Consider the following 22,472-nt stretch of genomic DNA (forward strand, 5'->3'; position numbering starts at 1 on the left):
AATATTTTATTATTGAAAATTGAAGTCTGACATTAGTGATCGAATGGTATCCTGTCTTTCTTTTCTATACTAAGACAAATCTTACTTTTATGTTTTAGCCAAAGAAGTTTAGCAGAGATCACAGAACTTATCCATACTGCTCTCCTTGTACACCGTGGGATAGTAAATTTAAATGAATTGCAATCTTCTGATGGACCACTGAAAGACATGCAATTTGGAAATAAAATAGCTATCCTGAGTGGAGACTTTCTTCTAGCAAATGCCTGCAATGGACTAGCTCTGCTGCAGAACACCAAGGTAAAATCTGGCATGTTTTTCGTCTGTCGGGTTGACCCTGAAGTGACTTTTAACAAGTTACTACCAAGAGAGGTCTGTGTAGCCTGTTTCTTCAACTCCTCTTCATAAATCTAGGTTGCTGCTGCTGATGGCAGTGTCAACACCAGGTAGCACTGGTAAAGGCTGGAAGAGTTTTGAAATTAATTTCTATTGTTTTTTTCTGATTATAGATTAAATTATTTGTTAAATATAGATTTAAATATTCAAAATAAAAGGATATATATATATATATATATAAATATTACCTATAATCCTACTATTCAAAGATAATCACTGTTAGTAAATAATGTTTTAATGTATTTCTTTTCATTCATTTTTTGGTTCATTCATACCTTTATATATGTGGATGTATTTTTAACATAGTGGAGAACTTGCTATGAATAAGGGTTTTTTTATCCTGCCCTTTTTTCCCCACATCATGTTATCATGTGGGCATTTTCCCATGTTGTTATCATTTTCATAAACTTTTCAATGGTTTCATAATATTCAAACATTAGATAAAATATCATTTATTTAACAACTTCCTCATTGGTAGACATTTAGGTTGTTTCTCATTTTTTATTGCTATAACTAACTGTATTAAACATTTTTGCACATCAGTTTTTCCCCATTACTTGTTATTTCCTTGAGATAAACATCTAGAAGTGAATCAAAGGGCTTAAAAATTTTAATGTTCTTGATACATATTGTCAAGCTGCTTTCTAGAATGGTTGTAGAAGTATTCACAATATATCAGTTAGGATTAGGGTTTATTATAACAGTAGCCGAAACTAGATAGGACTTTATTTTTCTTCATGGCCCAAGATGGTCGCTTGACCTGCCGTCATGTCCTCACTCTTGTTAGTAGGATGGAAGGAAGAAGAAGGGCAAAGAAAGACAGCTCTCCTTCCCTTTAAGGTCGGGGGATTATATATCCTGGTTTGTTACGGACAGTCTCAGCGTAAGCCTGTGTTCCAGATCCCATCTGATTTAGCATTTTTAGGATTTTTCATTTTTTAACAAAGAATTTTTTTACTATTTACATTAGAATAAATACAGATGGGTTTGATAGATATGCACTTTATACTTTCAGCTTCTGCTTTAGTTGTCTAGTATGTGAGACCCATGTACAGTGGAGAGACTTCTCATTTTAATGTATTATTAAATCTGAAAAACAAACACTATTGACTCATCTCTTTTCCCAACCCTTTTCAGATACAATATAACTAATACTTCCTAGTCAAGGAAGAATGCATGGCACTCACTGATACAATGAGGTACTCATACAAAAACCTAGGGACAGGTATTTTCTTCTTGTCTCAGGTGGTGTTGGGAGAAGTATTTTACACTGCTGTCCTGGGTGGTCACTTGGTCTGTTACCCAATTGTATCATGGCTTATGCCATCGCCCGTAAGGTTTGTGAAGCCACCAGGTACCAGTCAGTAAGCTTAGTGAGAATCATAGGAAGTTACATGTTAAGTGTCTGTGAAAAATGTTTGAGAAATCAAGGCTGGTCAGTTCTGCTTTAGAGCAAGTAGGGATTAGACTGAGCATGCTTGCCTCCATGGTATAAATCTATAATTATTTTATTGCTTGGCAACTGTGGTAGATTAAATTATGGACCCCAGTTTAGACATGTGCTTAGTCTTAATCTGCATCTCTGCAAGTGTGAACCCATTGCCATGTGACTGGAGGCAGGGATACAAACCTTCAGGTTTGCTGGTAGCCAGCAACAAAACGCAACAGACTTTGGGGTCTCACTAAATTCTCTCCTTCACTGGCATTCATGTGATAGTGGGAGGATGAGTGATTCATTGTTTCTGGGAGACACTCTAACTGTACAGTCTGTCTTTCCTGTCTACCATACCTGCTGTGATCTGTGATAAAGTTTAGCCCTTTCTTGGAGAAGGAGGCGTCTCAGAAAGCACAGGTCTGGTATACCCTCTGCATACTCTGAGCTGCCCATGACGAGCTCTAACCACACACACAGTGGCTAATCATGAATTAAACCCACGTGTCTGAGGAGAGGAGATGTTCTGACCTACTGCTCCATAGTAACTAACTCCTTATACTTTCAGTGGTTAGTCCTTACCTAGCCCCCACCTTAGAAAACCAAGACAGTTTCTAATTATTTAATTTTTAAATCATAGTTTTAACTTACTTTGAGCTATTCTGATGAAATCTTACATGAGGTTAAGATGGTGGTATTATGTACAGATATAAAAACTGCTATAATGACACCTACAAATAATCACTTATTTTAACCACTTCATTTTGTGGAAGTAATATTTAATGTGTTCCTTTTTCCTAACTAGCTTGCGTCATTCACATATTCCTTCTTTCACTCTGGTTCAAGTTCAGTGAAAATGGAGGCTTTATTCCCATCAAAATCAAATCAGATTCACAGCCTGTGAAATCCACTCTTGATGTTTTGCATTCAGAAGCATCACTATAAATGTTCCAGAGTCTAAGACCTCCACCATCTGCTCCATTAGGCACTGGATTTCAGTAGCACTACTTGATTTACTGAAAAATCTTAGCATATCCAGGCAACAGTTTAGGCTGAAGCTTCTCCTGGAAGTAAGAATGATCAGGCATTTTCATACCTTCATGGTCTCTGCACAAGTTTGCCCCTTTAGATTTACAGCTGATCAACCTTTCTCTGATGAGAAAGTTTTTCCTTTTTAGGCTATGGTATGTTTTTTTCTGCATTTGATTGTTGTGTTTTGAATTGAAGCCTTTATTCTATGCAGCTCTCCTGTTCATCCAAAACAAAACATGGATCTTTTGCTCCTTATTCTTCAAAGGGTTATTGAAGGCTCTACAAGGTTAATTTCAATGTGTGCTTACTGGCTCATTTTTGTAAAGACCATCAGTACAATGTCCAGGGGTCCATGATTGATCTTGTACAAATCTAAGTTTGTAGTAGCCTCTTATAATCTTAATAGATGATTTCCAAATCATGTGAACAGTATTTTAAACTGAGGAGAATGTAGTGGGTAACTAAAGTGTTTGAAAGTCTTCATTAAAACAAATCTCCCATATACAGAACCAGTTCTTTTCATTTAAATGCTCAGTAGTATCCACATCATAATTGTTTTTTAAGGAAAGTGAAATTATAATTCAGAAGAGAACTAATTTTATTAAATGAGTCTCCAAAAAAGTTTAGGTTGATAGAGTACAGTATTAACCATTAATGGGATTTTTCTTTTCAGGGAGGGAGGGTAGATGGTGATAAATATTTCTTTTGGGCAATATTACATTTTCTTCTCTCTACATATGGCTAATGTCTTGGTAAAGTTAGTTCTCTATTTAATGATGTTTTAGTTTTCTTTTATTGTATAAAAAAGAAAATTTGCCAGCAATAGCAACATAAACAGAGAACATAGCAATGAGGGAGCAGGAAGAACTTAATACAGAAATTTTGTTTATAATATGTCACTGTTATTTCACAGTGACAGCCTGCTTTTTCTTTGAGAGTGTCTAAGTTGGTAATTAAAGTGGGCATATTTGTAGCAACTTTAATTTTTTATGAATTATTAATTCTACCAATTTCCCATTTTCTTATGCTGCTGGATTCTGAATATCTATATGATGTGTTTATTTCTGCACTTCTCCTGGGGCAGACCATTAGATGAGGGGTTCTGCAGTCATATGAAATTCTGAGCTGTTTTATAATTGCCATGGGTAAAATTAGCAAAGTCAATTGTTCTCCCTTTGGCTTTTCCCTGAAGATATTAGGGGTCTTCAAGGTAATTGCCTTAGGAAATGCTTAGATTTTTAAATATTTCTAAGTATAGAAATTGTTATATTAATCCTCTGGTAATTGTCTTCTTACTATTATAGCTCTAGTCACAAAAGTGTGAATTAACAAGATTTTGAATTCAAGAGTGAGTTTAAAAATTAATGCTTGGGTTTTCATTCATTTTCAATTATGGAACATAAGGGTAACTTTTTATTTTAGTACATAGCTGTAAAAAGACCCTAAGAGATCTCAGAATGCTTTTCTTTCAACCATAAATTCCCTGACTCTATTGAGATAAGTTGTTCTTCCTGGTATTCGTGTAGAATATTACTGAATGCTGTAATAATGGGGTCATGCCAGAGTCTAAAATTTTAGTGCTTGAGCATCAAGCCATCAATAAGACATGCTGAATAATTTGGGGAAATTCATGAAATGGAAAAGTACTGTAATTTAGAAATCTGGCTATTACAGGTTTTCCCTGGTCCTTGAATGTATTTGTAGACTAGATTTGTATTTTTGGATTAGGCCACAGTGCAAATATGACTGTGTGGATTACTGCTTGTCATCTTTTTCTGAAAACAGTCTTTTAGTCTATACTTACAGTGATAACCCTAGTATTTAAAGAATTTAATTCACCATGTCATTTTTTTTTTTATCTTTGTAGTCCTTATCCTATAATGGACTGATTGCTACACATCAGATAGGAGAGTGTGATTTACCCTGGTTCTTGTCTAAACATCCAGAACATTGTCATGATGTCACTCATGGGGGTTGTTCTATTAAGCATCAGTGATTTATATTTCTAAATAACTAGTGGCACAGATGTACTCCTTACATATCTGATGTATTTCCTTATGTTAACTTTGTTTTCCTAAAGGCATAAATATGTTGTTTACAAGGAAGAATTTTGTTTGTATAAATATGTTCAATTTATGCATATAAATCTTTTACGCTATATATTTTAATAAAGAGACTGCTAGTGATTATATAATGTTTTTCTTATCTATTATATTAGTTTTATTTCAAGTCTGTATTGAAAGTGAAACCTAAAAACATTGTATATCATATGAAATTTAAATTTTTCTCTATCATATTCATTTAAAATAGGGATTATTTGACAGTGCATGTTTATAAATCTTATCAGCCCTCTTTTACTTGTGGAAATTATTGAATTAGTACCTTTTAACCTCTTTAGTTTGACACCCATGATTGATGTTCTTTTCTGTTTACAACCCATTCAAGTGCAGATTTTCATGACTTGAGTAAATGGATGCAGAAAGTAATTGGGGTGTAGCATATTGTGATAATAAAGTAACTATTTCCATATTATTAACTGGAGAAGCCAGTAAAATTACTATTTCAAAACTCCAAAACAAACTAGTTTTTGTGCATTTTTTTCTTATCATTTGCTAATATAGCCACATTTTATGTTTAAAAGAGACTAATTTTCTAAGCCTGCTTCCTTAATCTTTAAAGTAAAAGTGATGGATGACTAGTGTGTGAGAAGTAGACTAGAAATAAGAAGACAACAAAATATTGTGTTCTTTTAAAATTTATTATCTTATTAAAATATTGAACTTCTAACGTTGCCTTATTGATGCCATAAAACAATGGAAAAGTATCTCTTTAGCAGAGGAAATTCAAATGCCATTAAGCAAAACGGAGACTTCTCTGAGTGACTATGCCCAAACCAGAAACCTGACAAAAAGAAGAGCAAAAGAAACTTAATTTTCTTCCATATGCCTGACTTTTAAAGAAGCCCATTAAAAAACAAAACAAACAAACTAAAAAACCAAGTCTGTTCTAAAAAGTATATCCTCTGAAATGGATAGACTTGAACTCCACACCATGGTCGGCTTTGAAAGGTAGAAATATATTGATTATAGCAATCTTATAATACATTTAACAGCCTCAACTTTTTAAAATCCCTTTTTCTACTTTCCAGAAGTAAACTACAGTAAATTAAATCAGCTACTCTCTTCATTTTCACTGACATAAATTGTTATTTCTCCAAAGTCAGAGGGAGGAAAAGAAATCTATTTTTGGGGTTCTTTGGTACTCTCCTTTTGCCTTTCTAATTATCTTACCCAGGAACTCCCTGAGTTAGGAGTTTCCAAAAGACATGTGCCTATGAACAACTGATTCCTTCCTCTGTATCCTCAACCGTCTGACCTAATGGCTCTTCTCCACCCATTCTTTCTTTACCCCATCAGACTTGTACCTAGTACCCCTTTCTTTTTCTCTTATCGTTCACAATTCAGTTCGTTTTACTTCAGACACTCTGAAGTGTATATACATCCTTTTCAACCCTTTCCCTCCAATTTTTCTTGTCTTTTTCCTCTTCCCGGTTATTTCAGAAAAATTGCCATCCACCTTTTCCCCTTCTCTTTGCTCTTTTCAAAAGGAAAAATAAATCAAGAACCTTCACTTGGACTTGAAAAGCATGCATAGAGCTTGCTATACTCTTGTGTTAGGAAAAAGGAAAATTATAGAAATAGAAATGACATAGGCATAAGAAAGAACCAGTGCCTCATCCTCTTATTTAAACCTGATTTCCCTTTAACTGTCAACATTTAACAATCACTTTAAAAATATTTCCTATTCAATTTTGTTTTCCTGTTTTATTTAACTGCAGATGTTTTAAGAGTATGGATTTCTACTATTTTACTTTTGATTACGAGTAAATGTATTTTGTGATATTATAGTCTAACCAAGATTTTGCAGGCCAGCCTGGGAACCTAACCACCATTTATAACTTTGTTTTCTTGGGAAAATGTGTTATGAACTGCAAATACCTGACTTATAGATGAAATTCCAAGATGTTGTACATTTGTATTCTGGTCCTGCTCTTTAGACTAATACTGAATTTGAACACCACAAGGAAAAGAAATTTGAAGAGGATCCATATGATTTCTTTTCATTAACAGCCATTTATAGCTCAGTTGTGTTGATAAAATTTGGGTTTTAGCATTTCCATCATTTTCTTAAAGCCTAAGAGTTGTAAATACTCAACAAAAAAATTCACTCCAAGCTGAAGTTGGCTTATAGGGCCTTAGCCCAGGAGCAAATTTTATTTATTTAGCAATAGTTATTGGGGAAAGTCCTTTTCTAACAGCTAATGACCTGCTGGAGGACTTGTGTGCCCAAGGCAAAGCTGAAGGCCATTAGCCCAACAGGTCATTAACTGACAAATGCCTGACCCTGAGGTCATTTCTGATATTGTAAACTGTAAAAACATTAAAGTGGGTTTGTTGGAAAGTATGGCTGTGTCAACAAAGTTTCTTTTTAAGCATTTTGGAAAATGCATTAAATTTTTTGTGATTATTCATGTGGTTTAATTGTCTTTGTTCTCTGTTCGTTTTCTGTGTGCATTAGCAAGTCAGCCAGAAATCAGGAAACACCAAAACTACATTGTATGTTCAGTCTTTGGTTTTGAAAGGTCGTTTTCCCTGTTTAGAATATCACATTTTTTTTTTACTAAGCAGTTTCAGTTACACTGAATGGCTTTTCTTTTGTGGATCACTTACATTTTCATAATGTGTTCTTGAGCTATACAGCACTTCTATTTTATACTCCTTAGGGATGACATATAAAGCTACAAAGCAAAGTGGAAAGAGCTCTGACGTGGAAGTCTGTGGACCTAGTCCTAGCCCTGGCTTTCCTTTCTTTCTTCTTTTCTTAATTAGCCATTTACCATTCGACTGCTCATTTTACCGCTCAAAATTCCAGGTTCAGATCACTGATCTTTTTCTCCAGTGTCTTCTCTATAATGTCTTCATACCCCATTTTACAATTGAAAATAGAAATTTCATAATGTAGAAAATTTATTTTTTATTAAAGTTACTACAGAGTATTTTTAAAATAATAACATCTTATATACTTTTTGAGTGCTTACTACGTGGTGGGCACTATTCTAAGTGCTTTACGTGTATTAAGCCATTTAATCACTTCTGAGGCACGGAGAAAGGTTAAGCAATTTCCCTGAGGTAACACAGCTAACAAGTGGTGCAGCTGCTATCTGTATCTGGGTGATCTGACTCCAGGTTCTCACTCTTAACCAAAGTAGAAAGCTAACAAACCAACAAGGAACCATGCTACCTTTTTTGCCATCAATTTTGCAATCATTGGTCCTGGAATTTATAATATCTTAACTATTAGTGTTTAAATATTGCAATACAAATATCAATAGGAGCATAATGAAGCATTTTAGAGAACTAGTAAGCAAAGGCTACTTGTTCTAAGTTTCCTCATCTTTAAATAAAGGTGTCATCATCTCCAAGATCCTTGCCAGTTCCAATATTCTACAATAAAAGGACATGAAATATGAAGAAAAACAAAGGAATCAAGACAAATTACTAATATAGTCACTGATGTAATCAAGAATCCAAAATCTTTTATAAATGTTAGAGGTTTAAAGATTTACATGCATATTTCGGCAATCTAAGGCAATACCCCAAATTAGCAAACTCACCCTTATGGCAGATTTGTGATGAGAAACCTATATGGCTTTATTTGTTTGAGTACTTTGAAAGCTATAAGATGACAGTCAAGTATAAATATGAAAATAGTGATTGAACAAAGTGATAACTTAAAATTTATTTTGAAATAGTTATGGTTTGTACAAATTCACATATTAGAACAGTGTTGGTAATTTAACAAAAGTTTTTGTGCGCGTTGTGCTAAGCGTTGGAGATGTCAGTTTAAAAACCAATTGCGTATCTTTATAGACTAGAGAATGTCTAACCTCGGTATCCATTATTGATCCAATGGTACAATATAGCCAGCCCCATGTTTCTACCACCTGATTTTTTTGAAAGAGTTAAAAAAAAAAAAGGATTACCTAATTTTCTAGAACAAAGTACCAGTGAGGCTAGTTATTTATAGAATTTCATTGAATCACAGATTTTGGAGAGCTACAAGGGTATTTGGAAGAAATACAATTACAGTTTTAGGTAAGAAGCATGGATTTTAATGCATATGAGTCATGGTTTTATTTTTGTGCCTGCTTAGAGAGTGCAAATCTTAAGATGTCTGTAAATTACAAACATCTGCCCTTTAGTGTGACCCAGTTTGAATAACTGATTGAGCTGAAAGTGAACTGTGCCACCCAATGAAATGGCATCCTGGAATTTGCAAGGTGTATTTGTGAATCCCAGAATATCCTGAAACTTTTAGCTCTTTGGCCAAAAGTAGTCTAAGTCAATTTGTTTTCATGAATCTACTAGATTCTACTAAGCTAAGAGTCCAACATCAGTGATGTAAACAAAGAAGATTGAAACATGCCCTAACAGAATATACCTGAGTATCCAAGAGATTCCATTTTATACTGCCTGTTGCTTCTCCATTTAGCTTCAATTAATTTGCATAGTTTTTGTAGGAAATGATAAAAAAAATTAACACTTTACAAATATATTGCAGAATTACAAGATTTAAGCTGCTTGTCAAAAATTTGGGGGTACATCATGCCTTGATAAGCAAGGTAAGAGCTGTAAATGATATATTATCATGCTGTAAGATAATGTTCAAACCACAGATCACTTCCTGTTTATTGATGAGTGGTGAAGTCAATTTAGTGAATTACTATCAACACTTTTTTAAATGGAATATAATAGAAAGTAGAGGCATAATGACACTTTCATTTAATGTTTTTCATTCAGTTATATACATCTATGCATATATATATGTATGTAGGTAGGTACTGTGTCATGATATAAAGTATAGTTCTTACTGTGGATTGCAATATTAAAAGTTCAAAAGCCACTAATATAAGACAGTATTCTAACCAGCAGCATCCCTTCAGTTGAATGGAATGGTACTGTGGTTTTAGTGTTCTGAAATTTCACATAGGCAGGATTAATTTTTAACTAAAATCACAACTGGAAAACTTCATTTTCACTGAGAGGGACCCCAGATGAAGAAGCATTGAGAGCAAAATGGTGATGAGTGGCGGGTATAATTCTCCAGAAAGTTCAGTCAGAACAAGATGTAACATTGCCACTTAGTAAAGAACATCCTGGGTATAACAGACTTCATAAGCAGGAATTCCCATTCAGTTCTCAGCAACTATGTACAGGTTTTGTAACCTACTAGAAAGCATCTCCTTTTCTTTTATTTCTTATGAAAATTTTCATTTCGATTTAAGCAATTTTTAATCATCTGCCACTTTTTCAGGAATTTATTATATTGTCATTGATCAGTGACAAAGAGTAGGCCAAGAACCATATACCTTCATGCAAAAAAATGAATCAACTTGTTTAGATTACTTTTTTATCAGTACCAAAAGAAATCCTTACTTTTGGCTAGTTAGCTAATTGACTGTACTTTGCAATTGTTATGAATTTTAAAATGTATATAGCTGTGCATTTAGCCATCTCTGATCATGGGGCTTACTGTGGATACACTGCAGACACCTTTTACCTAGATAAGCAAATGAAGCCCAAAGTAATGACAAGCTGTCCCTGGGTCATGCAGCTCATCTAAGAATTAAACTTCTAAGTGATTGAAGACAACAGACTTTATTTTTATAAGATAAGGTCATTCTTCCAGAAAATGAATGTGTCTTTTAAAAAGAACTATAATGAAAATACACTGCAAAAAAATGTAAAATATAATACCCTTAATAGAGTTTGTTTAGACATGGTCTCAGAGTAGTATTTTAACCACAAACATCTTTACATATATTAATTATATGAAGGTATTATGATTTAGATCTCTTTTTTGGTAGTACCTTATGGATGTAACTAAGGTCTGATAAGACTAGTTTCATTAGTGCCATAACTGGCACATAGTAGGCTATCAGCAAATGTTTATGGAGTGAATGCTTTAGCCAATATAAAATTAAATCTCAATGTTCAAGCCATTCTTCTGAACTTTGTGGCCTATTTCTCTCTAGCTTTATCAGTTGTAATTTTACACTTTTCTTTAGTGCATTGACTTTTCCCAAACACTTTTTAACAAATGTTTCCAATAGTTATAGTTTATAAACCAATGTATCAGCTGTTTTAAATTAAAAATTAAGATTACCAATTTGCTTAGTTTTTGCTGCACCTGTCTTATTGGTTGTGCCATTTCTCTCTCTCCACTCCCCCCTTAGCCAGAAAGAGCTTCCAGCTCAGGAGAACAGATTGCCATCCCTCCCACAAATAAGTAAGGCCTCACACATTTGGCAGCATTGAAAAGGCTCCCTTTAGAAAGCAGAGTTAGAAGCTTCCTCCAGAACTCCTGCGAGTTAGTGGTATGTTTACTGCAACAGACCTTTCATCATTGTCTTCATTAAATCTGGTCCTTGTCTGATAGGAAGGAGTGGAGAGAGCCATTCTTTCATAGACTTCCACGATGGCTTCATCAAAGCCCTCATTTATATTAATCAGCATGCAGATTAGGGCTCATCTGGGCTGTTTGTGCCCAGGTGGTTGGTGAGTAGATTTACCCCTTATTTGGACATTGCTACAGCTTCCTGTGTTCTTCAGAGGTTGCTGCTCCACTAAGGCTGCCAGCCTGGGAGCTCTTCTGAGCACCGGGAAATGAAACCTGGAACGAGAGGGTCTGCATAAACCCAGTTTGTAAATGATAAAGTGCTTTACAAATGTTAGATGTTATTATTGGTCTCTATGGGAGAGTGCTGCTCTTTAACCAGTCCTTCTCTGTCTTACCTTGGTGATATAAATCTTTCCCTCTTTAAATGCATCTGTCAAATACTTTGTGCTTCATTCCTATGAGTGATGCTAACTGCTCTGGTTACTGCTAGCAAGCTGTTCAGCATGCTTTATCTTTAAAGGTGTTTTTCTATATGATATTTTTACCGACAACGTAGGTAGTTTTTGTGGCTTTAAAAAGAAATCTTGACGATATCCCTTCAAATGCCAAAGCTCTTTAGTTCCTCTCAAAATGAATACGAAAATTCTTCCCCAAAGGTGTTTTTTGCTACTACTTCATGCATTGCTCTTTGTTCCTGGGGGAGGGGAGAAGGAGTGCAATAAATTTGTGTGTAATTAATGCCATCAGCAGTGTGCATGTGTGCACACACGCCTGTTTCCTTTGCCAGCAGCTGTTAAGAGTAGTAAAGGCTGAGCGGCTATGTGTTCATTTGCCTCCTAAATATGGATCACACATAGTCTTGTCATTCCATACTATAGTAAAAATTGTCATTAAAATAACTTTTTGAGAGCAAGCTTTTGAGAAAAGAATATAAATCTAATAGCCTCCACAGTTTTTATATACCAAGCATATTAAGTTACATAGCAACCGTTTTTAAATGAATGAAAAAAACAACTATATCACTTCAGATTGCTTAGGCTGATGAGCTTTAAATCGAGGCATGTTAGTTTAAAGTTAACATTTTTTCTAAAATTTGCATTTTACTTTTAATTTAAAATAAGCGCTCCTTTGCTCAAACCAAAGTGGTCTGCTTTGCAAGTTTAACGAACATCTACAACTCTGTTGCATCCATTCCATCTGTCAAATGCCAACCTTCAGTACTCCTCAATCACATTTATTGAGAAAGGCTTGACTTGTCTACAAAGAATGCTTACCACTACTTACTGATCTTATTTTTGCTAATCCAGGGACTATGGACTGATAGATACCATAAATCAATTGGTGGACATAGTTTCACTTGAAGCCTCTCTGAGACTATAAAAAAGGCTATGCTTTTCTTCTTCTCCCATCTTCCCCTATGAAAATAGGTTTATTGTTTTATTATAAAAGCAATACAATAAAAGGGGAAGAAAATGTAATCCATTGTAAATTTAAGCAATTGTAAACCTAAGCAATCCAGAAAGGTTAAAGAAGAAAATTTTTTCAATTAAAAATCATCCAGAATCGTAACACATATTATCATAATTATTAATATTTTTTGTCTATCCTTTCAGACTCTTTTCATTATATATATAAATACATAGATTGGTCTAATTTTTGTTTTAGAAATATCTATTATGTAACCAGCTTTTTTTTTCTTAAGAATATTTTACAGACATTTCTGCATAGCAGTATATGTGAGGATTTTTTTGGTCATCATTGTTCTTTCACCATCTCCTACTTCTCTCAATTTCTGTTTTTTATGATAAGAATTTGTTACAGTTCAGGGCATAGTCATCATGATACCTTTTGTGAGGATGTACATCATCTTAGTTTTTCAGTTAAAAAAAATCATTGAGTTATAGTTACCCTTGCCAAAAGGTAGGGTAAAGGTATTTCCCTAAGACTGCTGAAGTTTTTCCTATAAATTAACTGTTTAAGAAATTCATTCCAATGGCCAGTTATATCAGTATTTTAATTGTGTTAAGATTCAGATGCATCTAAATACTACATATTTCTTATCTTTGGTGAGAGAGTGGTGATTAGAGTGGGAGATGGTGACTGCTTGTTTGAGAATAGCAATTAGATGTGCTCTGTCTCCTATGCTAAGGCTGTTCCCTGGTAGCCAAAAAAGGGAGGTGGCAGGAGAAGCACATTGTGAATGGGTGCCCATTCTGGTTCACTGGAATCTAAGGTGTTACCCAGAAGATTGGGGGATAGTGTATGTCATTGCCGTAGAGGCAGATTTAAACATAAGACAAATCTAAGAGAAGACCTTTTTTGCATTTGCTTGTATTGGTAAGCACTGCTTCTATTCTCACAACCTCCAGAAATGCAGAAATGAAGAGATTTATCTCCTGCTTGATTACTCTTTTGCAACAAGTCAAGGTTACTAAGAACTCTGATATTGGTTAAAATAGTTTTTGTATGTGTTGTTGAACTAAAACCCACTTTCCTTCAAAATATTTGGACATGCCCATTTTAAAACACACTGTAATCTGAATTTCCCTGCTGTGCCCTTCATCTACCAAGACTTGTACTGAATATAGAGTAATAATATATCAGTATAGGAAAATGATAACAGTGAACACTCAAGAGCATTTACTATGTTCCAGGTTCTCTTCTAAGTGCTCTACATATTTACTCATTAGAGAAGGAAGTGATATGGCCAACTAGTGCCATTATTTGTTTGATGGAACTTTGCAATTAAGCCTGATGTTATTCTGAATCTGATATGTATGAATTATTCTGAAGCATTAGAGCAATTCAAGACCCAGAGCTCAACAGTGTGAACTTTGACCCAAACAGGGGGGGTTGACAGCTGATGGCACAGGCTTACCAGTGATAATGGTTTAAAAAAATTGTTTCTTTTTAAAAACAGCAACTAAAGATACAGTGATAATTAAATGCAATGCATGATTCTGAACTGGTTTTAACAATGGAGGCCAAAAGGACTGTTGGGACAAATGAAAAAAAAAATGGAATGTAGACCACAGCTTTATATCAATGTTAAATTTCTTGAACTTAATAATGGTACTTAAGGTGGATATATGTAATATCCTTGTTCTTTATACATATCACTATTCCATGTCTCATGGTTATTCTTGCCTAGAACACCAGGGAGGCTGGGGCTTGGGCTCTTAGCCTCAGGAGATCTGGCACTTAAGCCTCCCCTGCCTGCCACTGTCCCTACTAGCATTTTGAGTTGCTTCAACAAATCATTCCTCAAAAATCCGAAAGAAAAATTGTCATTAAGTGAGTGCTTTCTTAAATATTTAAATAAAACAGGTATCTAAACAGGTGAATGCCTTTGGTCATAATCCAAGTAATAAAAGAAAGAGAATCAGATCTTTGAATGAATTTATTAAATGAATTCTTACTAAAGTGTGAGTAGCTGATAGCCTTTCAGAAATATCTATGTCTTTAAAGAAGAATGATATTTAAACATATCTCTATTTGATATAATTTTAAAGTGAAGTAAATATTTCAGGCAAAAGAGAAGGATTTATATATGTACTGGTCAAGTCACCCTTACTTGGACACATTCAGCTGCCCTAGGCTGTTCCTGCTTTTCATAATCTCTTTCCTTCCTCTACTTATTAACCGCAAGGAAGTCCTAATCCTTCCTCTACTTGTTAACCCCAAGGAAGTCCTAAACTGTTTCCTTGATGGTTGTCATTAGCCATGGAAGTGTATTCTGCTCGAGTTAAGCATTGCCACTTGTAGGTCCCAGTCATTTATAAATTATGAACATGTAAATACAGGTCTGCCTGTATTTGCTCATTGAAGTAAGAGATGAAGAGTCGGAGGACAGAAAGATTTTGTTCCTTTTGCCTGGTCTGGAGTTTTAAGGAAGTAAGGGAATGCTCTGGTTATCACAGCCACATCCATTGTTAAAAGTTCATGCCATCATTTTGACATTTGGTGTCGGACTTTCCCTTTGTAAATGCCTGTCTTCACATTACCAGTACTGGTCTCAGAGCTCAAACTGTTTCAAAACCATAACATTTCTTAATGAGTGATTGATCTGTATTATGTGTCCAGCCATCAGGGGGATCTTGGGATGTTGCTTGTATAAACTGTAATCCAATCTGATGCTGTGCATTTAGTTACAGTCTTTCCTAGACCTATTGGCGATACTCAATCCTCCTGGATTTGGGAATAGGGGCTTATCTGATACCTACAGGGGAAAAAAAAGTCCATTCATTTTTCTCTCTTCCCCACTTAAATAACTCAACACATCTGGTAACACTGTGGGATCATTGTCCTTCCAGTTCCTCTGCTGTTCATATTGCTACAATATTTCTTAAGTATTTGGTTACCTAAAGGGCAATGTGATTTAAAAAAAAAAAAAAAAGACTTTGTATAGGCCTTACAAATTAACCTATCTGTAGAACTAGAAAAAAATCTATGCTTTTAATCAGAAAAATTCCCATATCAACAGCCCTGCATGTTATTCAGTATGAATGTAAGTATGTATCTGGAGATAAATGCTCATGTGTTAAATTTTTAAAGCAAGTATTTCTACAAATTAATGTAAATTGCCTCTAAGAAAATGTTTATTAAATCCAGGGTGCCTGAAATTGAAATATCTTGTTGTTTGGGCCCGTATCCTTTGACTTAATAATGTCTTCAATTACAAGAATGATAAAAGCTGAAACCAAATCCTTTAATTCATTCAGAACTAAGCTAAATTTTAGGAAGCAAAGAGTAGGACTCATACAGGACTGCATAATATAGGAAGTTAAATATACAAGATACTAAGACTTGGTAAGCCATAGATGTGGTTGCCTTAAGGAATTCATGTTTGAAATGGCTGTATTGACATTATAATAAATTCCACTATTTTATCCTCCTGAATTAAGATGGCTTATGCAAACAACTCTAAATTGTTCAGCAGTTCCAAGGAGACCATTTACTGTTTTCTGCTTGTTTTATATTCTGAAACAAATTCAAAGCTTTTGATTTTGCTTGACTTCAAAAAAAAATAGCCTGAGCCTTGGAGATAATATAGGTTTGATGAAAACTATTTCCATATTGCAGCTCTTGTAAAAAAAATTTTCAATATTTATTCTACATTTGACCCAGGGGCCCTATACCAAATATATCCACGGTGCACTTTAAGTTCAAAAGAATGAATAAATTTGAAAGGTAAACCATTCTTTTGATTTTCCTTCTCTTTTTGTATTAAGAATGAAAATTAGCATTGTAATGGCTCCCAGAATGGAGATAATGAAAAAGTATCCACCTGACAGAAATAAACAGGCAGAAAATAAATTAAGATTTCATTAGTTATCTGAAATTTAAGCTTCTGTTCAAAATGGCTATTAGTAGATTTTTGTGTATAGTAGTCAAATGCTGTGCTTACAAGGTTTTTTTTTTTTACTTGAATTATGACTGAAAAAAAATGGATCACAGCTTTACGATCCAAGTGGGCAATGCCATTTGCCAGGATCTGTGCACATAACCCCATTTTTTCTATCAAACACAGATCCTGCCTTGATACTAAGCCTTCTGAGGCAAAAATGGGGATACATTTTAAAAATTGTTTCTTTTCATTTCTCATTCTTGTTTTTTAGGTTGTGGAGCTTTTAGCAAGTGCTCTTATGGACTTGGTACAAGGAGTATACCATGAAAATTCTACTTCAGCTAGGGTAAGGATTTTGGAGTCTTTGTAAAGTGTTAGATTAAAAACCCTAGACAAAACTAGAATTCATGAACAAAAATGCCAATCTTGTTTTGTGTTTAAATTGTGCATGACATTTTTTTTTTTTAGCTTAGTGTTTTGGCTACAAATGAGTGGCCATACGCTTAGTACAAAGCAGATTTAGCCTATTGAAACAACCTCTTATTCTCTCACTGGATTCACAGTCTGTTCAGTCTACAGCAGCCCAGTAGACACCAGAATCCTTCTGGCTAGCAGGTAGCATTGTCACAAGGAAGGCAGGCTGCAAGAGCGTCTCGCGCCAAGGTGGCTGGGCCCAGCCTTTCCCCAGAGAAAGAGGCCTTCCGTGTCCCAGAAGGGTGGACCACAGTCCCAGCGAGATGACTGGTTTGGTTTTTTGTTTGTTTGTTTGTGCCTTTTTTTTGGGGGGGGGGGGGGTGAGAGGGATATCTTATATATCCATGATCCAGAATTTACTTCATTATTAAGTTCTCTATAATAATAAGTTGGATGATTGCACAGCTGGATTATTTTGATTAATTTTATAGTTCTAGAATTAAAGCTTTTTGACTCATTTAGCAGGACATCTCAAGAAGGGTTAGATTTTATTTCCTTAAAATGCAGTTATTTCATTTCAGTAGAATATTGGATGTGAAGCAATTGCTTCATTGACCACAACTGTCATTTAACATGGTATATAATAGCATAAGGGATTCCTAGCTTAGCGTTTCATTATTCTAACTTCTTTAGCTTCCGATTAACAAGATCTCACTCACAACAAATTAGAAAAACATGCATGTATGCACATCTTAAGCTTTTTAACATTTCCATTTGAAAATAAAAAAGAAAGAAAAATTTCACTGAAAGTGAAACATAGGGCATGAACAAGTTGAATGAGAAATTTAAATTTTAGAATTATAACCCTGGGACCCTGGATGGTTCAGAGAATGGTTAGTGAAATATGAAGAATTGCATCTCGCACATCTGTTAGCATTAGTTTCAGGGAACCACAGTTCCTGGTAGGCCTTTAACCTCACACAGGCAGCTTCTAAGTAGACCTGGCAGAATGTATGACCGACCACAGTGGACCCCCTGTGTAGAGTCTTTCAAAAACATGCCATTATTCACCACCACAGATGAGGGTTAATATCAGATTGTGAAATGGGTGACTTCTGGTCTAATTCCACTTACAGAAAGTCATCTTGTATATGGTATAATGATGATGATGATGATGATAACAATGATAATAATCAAGCAAATAGCACTATGGTAAGTTGATTTGTCTGTGTTTACTTCATCTTCACAAAATCCTGAGAAGCAGTTACTACTGCTATCCGTATTTTGCAGATGTGAAAACTGAGTTTTAGAAAGGATTAAGTATTTGCCTAAATTCACACAACTTAACTGGGATTTGAACTCCAGCGCCCTAGCTCTTAACCCTCTCATTCTTCTACCTCTGTACCTTAATGAAACCTGCTTTGGTAGCATCTGTCTGCCATACCTGAGATCCCATCCTGTAAGGGATGATTACAGAAACCTTACTGGCAATTGAGGCATTGTTTTCACCTGGCCTATTCCCAAGGTGTTTAACTTAGTTCAGTATAAGATGTTAAGATTTTACAGTTAAATATTTGTTAATTTTAAATTAAAAGTGTTATTACTGTTGGTTTTAAGATTTTTAATGTCTCTGTTCTTACCAGTTGTCCTCTATAATTAACCCAGTTCATTAATAATTTTGTGAATATGTTACGTTCTTTCTATATGACAGGCAGACCTAATTGCAACAACAATAATAAAATGTTTATATAGTACTCTACTGTTGCAATCACCTGTGTAAGGGGTAACATTTGTTGGTATTCCCATTCTATAGAGGAAAAGCCTGAATTCAGAGATGACAGATGGCTTGAAAAGCATAGTGCCTGAACATTGTTTGTAATTGCATGCTTGCCGATGTCTTGATCTGAACCCAGGGCTTTTGCTTCCAAGTCCCATGCTTTTTCTAGTACACTGTGTTTCTTTCCTTGGGAAGGAAAAAAAGGAAACAAAAAGTCTTAGAAGGACTGTTGATCATGCATAAACTACCATTTAGCGAGCACCAATTCCTAACTTTCATTAGCTATAAATTTTACTCAAAGGACCTGTAGCAATGTTTTATTTATCTGTCGTCTTTCCCTTCCTGCTCTCCAAAAACAGCCCTTTTAAAGACTCGAGTCCCTTTGTAAGCAGGTAAATCTCTGAATATAGTCAAACCATTTAAAGAACTATTCTTTTTTTAAAATGGAAACAAAAGGGCGTACCCTAGTTGAACTGCAGTAGTGGGAGTGCTTCTTGATGCCTACATTGGTGCCCACAGTCCAATTTAGGTTAACCGCATTTCCCATCCTAACCAGAAAAATTCTGGCTTATTTTTCTGTGTATGCTTGCCATTGCAATGGCTCTTCAGAATTTATTTTTTTCCAGTTGGGCCAGGAAGCAAGACTTCGAGGCAGAGAGAACAGTGTCCCCACATCGGAGTGCCTTCAGAGTTTTCATGTTCTGGCACAGTTGGGAAGCAGCCACAAGTGGAGGTCATGTGGGAAGTGAGGCCCACTTAGCAGATCTCCATTGCACAACCTCCGTAGCCTTGGGCCAATTCAGAACACAAAAGAATTGCTTTGTGATTTAAAATAAGCTGCAAACCATTTCATCTCTCTAGGGATAAGAGGATACAATAGCCTTCTGTTTTCTATATGGCTGCTTAATGCAGTTATGGAGAGTCTGAGTAGTATAAAAGTTTTCTAGAAAGTCGTATCTGTGTGACTAAGGTAGGTGTATTAAAGCAAATGGAGGGGATTTGGAACTGCATCTATCAGAAATCATTCTCCTTAAAAATATGGAAATTTATGTGATTTATGTTTGTAATATTTAACAGAGTATAGGTATAAATTAGGACCATGTAAACATAAAAATAATTTAGGAAATTCATCCTTTGTGCTATCCATTTAAAATATATTTTTTATTTTTAATTGAGCATTTGCTAGCTTGTAAATGGTTTCTTTGTTAACAATAAAAACTAGTCATTGTGCTTTCTTTAGTAATTATAAGAAACTAATTGAAGAAAGAAGCATATTAAGTAGAAAAACTGTGTTTTTAAACAGTGGTTTGCAATTCTAAGAGTTCCCCAGTCAAGTTGTCCCTTATACATTGTGCACGTTACTCACTGTACTCACTAAATATTTTTCATTTTAACAAAATTGGCTTTGAATCCAGACTTATATTAAAAAATCTTTTTAACATAATTATCTTATTATTCTGACTGTTTTATGATTAGAAAAGTAAATACATATTCATTACATAGAAACTTGAAAACACAGAAAGGTCAAGAGGAAAATAAAAATTATTTTTATATAACCATCCCCCAGAAATGAATCATGATTATATTTAATATATTTCCTTCTATATTTCATTCTGTATTTCTGCCATATTTGACTTTTTACTATATTTCATATATAATATATATTATATGTGTATATAATTTTGTCTCCTGATTTTTTACCCAGCCTAATCATTTTTGTCATTAAAAATCTTCAAAACTGTCATTTTAATGGCTATTTATTATTTCTTCTCATTTATTATTTCTACTCTGTTATAATTTTTTAAACTATTCCACTGTTTTTGGATATTTAGATAGTTTCAAATTTTTAATTTAAACAATATTGTGAGGAACATCTTTGGTGCATATAACTTTGTTCTAATTCATCCTATTTGCTTGGGAAAGCAGACACCCTGAAAGTGAGATTTTTGAATCAAAAAGTAAGGATATTTTCAATATATCCCTGTGTAAAAAAGACTTAACATAGCAGGCCTGCGATTGCTATCCTTAGAAAAGCTTGCTTGTGAGATTGCCTCTTGCCTGGTGTCTGGGAAGCTGGATTTGGGGAGTATTCCCATCACTCCCTAACTGATAAGGGTGATTCATTATACCTAAAGTGTTTGAGCAAACAATATATTATATGGTGAACACCTGCTTTCTTTCTGGAAGTCCGGAATTTTTTTTCTTTCTTTCTTTCTTTTTTTTTTTTTTTTCATTTTTATCCTGTGTTTCCAAATGTAAAAAATTGTCAATATTCTTACATCAATTATCTCAAATGTGACCGTGCAAAATAATTCAGAAGTCTGGAAATGTGATACATGCTAGCAGACGGTACCTATGTGACCAGTTCCCAATTAAAACCCTGGGCACTGAGCGCCTAATGGACTTCCCTGATAAACAGTATTTCACATGTGTTGTTACAATTCAGTGCTGGAAGAATGAAGTTGGTCCTCTGTGACTCACAGGGAGAGACCTCTTGGAAGCTTGTGCCTGATTTCCTCCAGATTCTGCCCCATGCACCTTTTCCTTTTGATGACTTTGCTCTGTTCCCTTGTGCTATAATAAATCATAAGTGTAATAATAACTATTTGCTGAGTCCTGGCAGCCCACCTAGTGAATCATCAAAAAGGAGGTGGTCTTGGCTATCCCTGACACAATCCCTAACTTGCTTTCCAGAAAAGTTGCTGAGATTCCACCACCACCCCCGCCACACACACACACAATGTAGATGCCTGTCTTGCTAAGGTGACAGGATTGCCAACATTGAGAATTATGATTTTGAAAAATGTTTTTTGCCTGTTCGATAGAGTGAAACCCAACCATATCAATAAATAATTAAGTGTTAGTGATCTAAATAGCCAAATTAAAAGGCAGAGATAGTCAGATTGGATAAAAGAGCAAGATCCAAGTAAATGCTGCATTCAAGAAACTCACTTTAAATATATGAAAAATGTAAAAGGATGGAAAGAGATGTACCATGCAAATTTTAATCAAAAGAAAACTAGAGTGGCTATATAGTATCAGATAAAGTAGATATCAGAGAAAAGGATATAAAGAATATAACCAGGAATAAAAATGGTCCGTTAATAATGATAAAGGGATCAATTCATGAAGATAACATAATGATCCTAAAAGTTAATGTAGCTAATAACAGAGCTTCAAAATATATAGAGTATAGAACATGTAGTAATAGAAACACAAGGAGAAATAGAAAAAATCCACAATTACAGTCAGAGACTTCAACACCGTTCTCTCAATAATTGATAGAACAAGTAGATTCAAAGTCATTGTAGATATAGAAGACTTTAATAATATACTATTAACCAACTAGACTTAATTGACATTTATAGAGCACTCCACTGAGCAACAGCAGAATACATAATCTTTTAAAATGAATATGAATCATTTTCCAAGATAGATGATGTCTGGACCATAAAAAAGTGCTAAAGATTTTTTCTTTACCACTGGTCTTGAGCAATCAGATTATGATGTGCCTAGGTGTCTGTGTCTGTGTGTGTCTGTGTGTGTGTGTGTGTGTGTGTGTGTGTGTGTGTGTGTTTGTGTGTGTGGTGTTTCTTGTGCTTGGGATTCATTGAGCT

At 34.7% G+C, this 22,472-nt stretch overlaps 1 protein-coding gene across 2 annotated transcripts in view; it reads left to right on the forward strand.

Moving 5' to 3' along the window:
- Nucleotides 1-22,472, forward strand: part of PDSS2 (decaprenyl diphosphate synthase subunit 2) — a 371,797-nt gene that overhangs the window by 230,011 nt on the left and 119,314 nt on the right. The window contains exons 3-4 of one of the 2 annotated variants that reach the window (XM_037844006.1): nt 99-297; nt 16,936-17,010. In XM_037844006.1, coding sequence (XP_037699934.1) covers nt 99-297; nt 16,936-17,010 — 274 coding nt within the window. The remainder of the gene's footprint in view (nt 1-98; nt 298-16,935; nt 17,011-22,472) is intronic. The other variant, XM_037844007.1, reaches the window with a different exon arrangement.

This window comes from Choloepus didactylus, chromosome 7 (assembly GCF_015220235.1).
Source record: "Choloepus didactylus isolate mChoDid1 chromosome 7, mChoDid1.pri, whole genome shotgun sequence".
NCBI lineage: Eukaryota > Metazoa > Chordata > Mammalia > Pilosa > Megalonychidae > Choloepus > Choloepus didactylus.